At 71.7% G+C, this 6,000-nt stretch overlaps 1 protein-coding gene across 1 annotated transcript in view; it reads right to left on the reverse strand.

Moving 5' to 3' along the window:
• The window catches only part of HSPG2 (heparan sulfate proteoglycan 2), a 36,386-nt gene extending 30,593 nt beyond the window's left edge, over window positions 1-5,793 (reverse strand). The window contains exons 1-6 of the mRNA XM_050714868.1: window positions 5,737-5,793; window positions 959-1,100; window positions 778-861; window positions 590-649; window positions 311-420; window positions 159-217 (exon numbers count right to left, since the gene is read on the reverse strand). Coding sequence (XP_050570825.1) covers window positions 159-217; window positions 311-420; window positions 590-649; window positions 778-861; window positions 959-1,100; window positions 5,737-5,793 — 512 coding nt within the window. The remainder of the gene's footprint in view (window positions 1-158; window positions 218-310; window positions 421-589; window positions 650-777; window positions 862-958; window positions 1,101-5,736) is intronic.
• Between the last annotated feature and the right edge of the window lie 207 nt (window positions 5,794-6,000).

A 6,000-nucleotide genomic window follows, 5' to 3' on the forward strand; every position in this document is an offset into this window, starting at 1 on the left:
CCCAACCTCCCCATACCCCACCAAACTTCCCCTGCACCTCAAACCTTCCCATCCCTCCTGAGCCTCCCTTGTACCCCAAGCCTCCCCTGCACCCCAAGCCTCCCCAAACCTCCCCTGCACCCCCAAACCTCCCCGCTGCCCCCCGTGCCCCCACTCACTTGATGAACACCACGTTGACCATTTGGTCCCCGGGGATCTTGTAATACTCTGACTCCAGCTGATGGAGGGGAAGCACTGGGGTGAGGGCGCACCCTTGGGTGACCCCCACCAAAACCTGGGCTGGGGGTGCCCCCTGGTGCCCCCCACTCACAGTATCCACCACGGCCTCCGAGACCTCCCGAAACTCCTCCGAGTTGGCATCCTCCAGCCGAGGGCTGTAGTCGATGCTGTGGGTGAAGTTCACCAGCGCCCGGAAATAAACTGCGGGGGTGAAGAGGGTGTTGGCACCCCTGAAAATACCCCCCAGGTACCCCCATCCCCAGCAGCACACCCCCGCATCAGCCAGCCCCCCGCCACTGAAGGAAACCAGCCCACGGCACTGGGAAAGAGTCAGAAGGCGCCGGGGGGAGTCACGAGAAGTGGCACTTACTCAGCGGGGGGTCATCCTCGGGCTCGGCCACCACCATGCCCACCGGCGGGGGCACGGGCGCTGCCCGCCGAGGAGGAGGAGGAGGAGGAAGGAGAGCAGAGAGGATGGAGAAGAGACAGAGCTTGAGCGCAGCGCGGAGGAGCGCGGTGTCCCGTGGGCGCCGGTGCCACCCAGCGGCGTCCCCTTACCGGTGGGTGCCAGCCCGACGCCGGGCGCCGGGGTGCCCCTGGCCACCAGCAGGATGTCACCGCTGCCGTACTCCCCGCTGCCATCTGCGAGAGCAACACCGTGAGCCCTCGGGGGCACGCAGGGACCATGCGGCCCCGTGTGTGTGTGTGCGTCCACCAGTGCCACCCCGTGCCACGTTACCCCCGGACGCCTCGTCTGCCAGCAGGTCCTCGTCATCGGAGAGCTGGGCGTAGTACCGCCGCCCCCGCGCGCCGCCGACGCGGTCGGCCACCGTGTCCTCAGGGAACGTGGTCTCGGCCAGGCCCCTGGCACCGTGGGTCACCTGGAGGCGGGGGGACACACGGCCATCACCGCCGGGCCACGTCACCGGGGCTCCCCCGCCCCGGGGCTGCTGGCAGGGCCGGGGCTGCATAGCTGGGCGGTGGAGTCACGGCCGGCGCGGCTGGGGGGGGGAGCGGGGGGGGGATGAGCTCATCTCGCCCCCCCCCGCCGCCCACCCACCGCATTCCTGCGCCCGGCACGGCCCCAGCGCAGGGACACACGCGTGTGCAGCTGCACCCGGGTTGTGCGCGGCGGGGGGATGCGTGTGCACCGTGGCAGGGGGCCGTGCACAGGCGCTTTCACCGCTGCGCGTGTGCTGACACGGGGGTGAGTGCTCCGTGCACAGCGGCGTGTGGCTGGGAATGTGCATCCACACCACTGCGTGTGCATGCCGGCTCGTGCATGTGTGTGCACGGCAGTGTGGTGCCATGCGAGTGCATCTGCACTGCTGCACGTGCACACTGACACAAGGACACGTGTGCGTGGCGACACGGGGATGTCTGCGTGTGCATTTGCACCACCACAAGTGCAGCGACATGGGGCACGTACATGCACTTGCACTGCCACGCGCGTGCCAACGCAGGGATGTGTGCACAGCAACACACGGGTGCCTGCGTGTGCATTTGCACCGACACAGGGACACGCATGCACAGCGACATGGTGCTATGTGCACACCCTCACACTGCTACACGAGTGCAGGGACACAAGGTCACGTGTGCACGGACACAGGGACACGCGCACAATGACACAGGGACACATGAGCACACCAACACAAGGACATGTGTGTGCACCGACACGGGGACACGTGTGTGCACTGACACAGGGCTGCTTGCATGTGCATTTGCACAACCTCACGCACGCACCGACACAGGGACACGTGTGCACAGCGACACAGCACTGTGCACCCACACCCTGCAACTGCAACGCCCTTGTGTGCACATGCGCATGGGCACCAGCACCCTGCCAGCTGCCCCCTGCTGCCCCCTTGGGTGCCCCCAGCACCCAGCGTGGTGCCCACGGCGCCGGGGGGGGGGGGATGAGGGCCGCCCCCCCCCCCCCCCACTGGCGCCCGTGCAGGCTGGCGAGGAGGAATCCGTCGGGGCAGCACTTTGCTGTGCAAACAAGCGCGGGCGGATTAAGCAGGCGCTGGGGGCCGGCGCGGAGCCCGGGGGGATTTACCCGCTCGCCCGCACAATGGGTGGGAATCATGGCGTCCCCCCCACCGCACAGACAGCGGGCACCCCAAAATAACTCGGCTGCGGGAGGGGACGCCCCGCAGGTGCCGCTGCTGGCCTTGGCTGCTATGGCATAGCGGGTGCAATGGGGGAAACTGAGGCACAAGGGGAGGTCCCCCAGGCATGCACTGAGCTGGTGAGTGCTCTGCTGCTGCTCCCCCCTCCATGCATGCATGGAGTTTGGGGGTGCTCTGCTGGTGCCCCCCCCACACGCACCAAGCCTGCGGGTGCTCTGCTGCTGCTCCTCACACGTGCATTGAGGGGGGGGGTACACTGCTGGTGCCCCCGTGCATGCACCGAGCTTGTGGGTGCTCCACTGCCACACATGCACCGAGGGGGTGGGTGCTCTGCCATCACCCCCCCCGCACCCCCAAACATGCTGCAGGTGTCAGGGTGCTCTGCCGCTGCTCCCCACACGTGCACTGAGCTTGCGGGTGCTCTGCCACCACCGCCCCCACGCAGTGGGGCCTGGCGGGCACGGACCCCCCCCCGGCCGCCCCAGCCCAGCTGTCCGGTGGCGGGGCCGGGCGCCAGCGGGGCGCGGGGGGTGCGGGGGGGGCCCGGGCCCATCTCGGGTTACCGGAAGCAGCCCCGGCTGCGGCACCCGGGCGCCCGGTTCACCCGGCAGGGCAGAGCGCCTGGCCGGACACCGCCGCTCACATTTTCCACTCGCTGGCCCAAATCCTGTCCCGGCCTCCGTTGGGACCGGGGAAATGGGGCGCGGGGGCCCCCGGCTCCGCAGCACCGGCTGGAGGAGGAGGAGGAGGAGGAGGAGGAGGAGGAGGGGGAAGAGGAGGAAGCACCACCCCACTGTCACGTCCGCCGGCGCCACGTGCGGCTTCGCTCGACGCCCCGAACCGCAGAGGGCCCCCCCATCAACCCACCCCCCCACCCTATGGATGTGCCCCCCCCCGCCCCTTTGCACCGCGGCGTCCGGGCGAGGAAGAGGAGGAAGCGCGGGGTGACGCACCGCCTCGGCGCGCAGGAAGCCCCGGCCGTGGAGGGGCCAGGAATAATAACCGGGGGGGTTATTAATAGCCGCCCCCCCCCAGCCCCATTGTTTCCCCAAGGCCGGAGCTCTCCAAGCCAAAAGGTGTTTCCCCCCCCCCGGCTTCCTCTGCCCGCCGGCCTCCCCGGCCAAGGGCACCCGGCTGCGGTGCTGAGCGCCTGTGGGCTGGGGGGGGGTTGGAGGGGGTGCACCCCCCCGTGCCGCCGCAGCTGGCGGGGATGCCCCCGGGGACACCAGCAGCTGCCTGACCCCCCCCGACCCACCCCACCCCCAGTGATTTGGGGGCAAAAACAGCTGCAGGGTGGGAGTGTTGGCTGGGGGGGCCCGAACCCCGCTGAAGGAGAGGGGGAGCGGGGGGGGGGGAGGGGGGGAGCAGGGTGCCCCCCCCCGGGCACATTCCTCCCCGCTCTGCATTGCCTAATTTATCCCGAATGGCCGCGTTTCGGGGCAGAGGGAACGCGAGGGGACCGGGCGCGCTGGCACGCCGGGCTGGCGGCCGACCCAGGCAGGCGGGCGGCCTCCTCCTCCTCCTCCTCCTCCTCCTCCCCGGCCTCCTCCGGGCCAGGCCATCTTTGGCGATGGGAGAGTTCGGCCGCGGCAGGAGCCGGTGACGGGGCAGGGGCGAAGCGCGCCCGGAGCGCGCGGGGCCACGTGCGGCGGTGGCGGCGCCCGGGGGGTCCCCGGGGGTCCCCAGCAGCGTGGCGCGAGGCTGAAGGCCCCACACGTGCAGAGCCATCCCTTAAAGCACGCTCATACCCACACTCGCACACAGGCGTGCAAGCGCACGCAGCGGCACACACATTCGTGTGCGAGCCCAAGTGTGCGAGCGTGGCACGGCACAGGGGTGCGCGCAAGCCATGCGGGTGCCAGCACCCCCCCCCACCCCGTGGCATGGCATGCGCGCAGCCGGGGGGCACACGTGTGTGTCTGTGCATGCACACGCGTGTGTGTGCCCCGCCGCGCCACCCCCCCCCCCGCCCGCCCCTGCCCCCAGGCCCGATGCTATCGCACATTCCTGCCCTGACCTCTCCCCGCGCCCGCCTTAACCCTTCCCAGCGCGGGACACTTTGGGGGGGGCACCCCCAAGCCCCCAAACCCCCCCTAATGGGGTGGGGGTACTGGCCCTGACGCCATGGTGCCATAGGGCTGGTGCCCCCCCCACACCCCCACCCTGGCACATTCCTGGGTGTCCCGGGCACGGTTGGTGCCCCCCCCATCAGGGTGCCACCGCTGTCCCCAGACCCCCCTCGCCCGCACAGTGGCAGCGGGGCTCAGGGGGTGCAAAGCCAGAGCCTCCCCCCCAGCCTTGTCACCCCTCTGCCCTGTGGAGGCGGGGGGGGTGGGGGGGGGCACAGCCCTGCCAGCATGGCCCCGAGCAGAAAGGCCCCTCTGTTCTCCACCCCGGGCAGCGTCCCAGCCCCAAACCACCCGTCTGCCCCCCCCCGGCACGGGTGGGGGCCCCACGGCACCCGGTGGAACCCACCCAGCTCCACACTTTGGGACCCCCCCCCCCCCAGATTTGGGGACCAGGCCCAGCCCTATCACAGCAGCCCCAGCCTGCACCCTGAACCCCCTGGGGGTACCCAAGGGACCCCCCCAGGTAACCCCCCCATGGCTGGTGGCCCCCCCAGCCCCCGGGGGTATTTCGGGAGCGCTATTTTTACAGGCTGCCGGGTGCTGCCTGTCACCCTTTAAATTTAGCCAGGGCGGGAGAGGGGGATGGGGGGGTCCTGGGGGGGCGCAGCACCCCAAAAGCAGGATGCGCCCCCACACGTGTCCTCCATGGGACCTACGGGGTCCCACGGGGTCATGGCCTGACCCCCTGCTTGCTCTGGGGGATGGTGGGGACCCCAAAGGCCGGGGGACCCCAATTCCCAGACAGGACGGGGCAGGGTGGTGGGGGTCCCCGTCTCCAATCCCCCCATCCACGGGAGACCCCAGTTCCCTCGGGGACAAGGCATGGGGACCCCACGCGCCCCCGCTCCATGGGTGACCCCGGCTCCCTGACGGGGCCAGGGATGGGGCAGGGGGACCCCACAGCCCCAGGGGGGACCCCAACTCCCCCCGGTCCATGGGGGACCCCAGTGCCACAGGGGTCGGGGCAGGCTGCTGCCCCCCCCCCATCGTTGCAGCGTCTTCCCCACGTCCCTGGTTGCGCGTGGGGTGCGGGGGGGGGGGGGTGGGGTCCCCAACTCCTCGGCGGGACGGGGCGGTGAGGACGGCGTCCCCAGCCTCGGGGGGCACAGCGCACGGGGGAGGGGGGGGGGGGGACACCCGAATTCCTCCACGGGACAGGGCACGGGGGGGGACCCCGACCCCCGGACCCGGTACGCGGTGGGGGGGGGGGGCCCCCGCTCCCACCCGGCCCCGCTCCCCGCCGCCCCCAGACTCACTCCGAGGGCACCCAGCAGCAGCAGGGCGCCCAGCGCGGCGGGCACCGGCGGCCCCATCGCCCCGCTCCGCTCCGTCCCGCTCCGTCCCGCTCCGCGCCGCCGCCGCCCCGGTCCCGGCCCCGGCCCCGGGCCCGCCCCGCTTGCTGGGCGGGGCCGCCGGGGCACGCGCCCACGGGGGGGACCGGGGCACGCGCCCACGGGGCTCGGGGTGGGGGGGGGGTGAAACCGGGGCAGCGCCGCGCGTGCACGCGGGGGCGCATGGGG

The sequence above is a fragment of the Cygnus atratus genome, chromosome 21 (genome assembly GCF_013377495.2).
Source record: "Cygnus atratus isolate AKBS03 ecotype Queensland, Australia chromosome 21, CAtr_DNAZoo_HiC_assembly, whole genome shotgun sequence".
Taxonomy (NCBI): domain Eukaryota; kingdom Metazoa; phylum Chordata; class Aves; order Anseriformes; family Anatidae; genus Cygnus; species Cygnus atratus.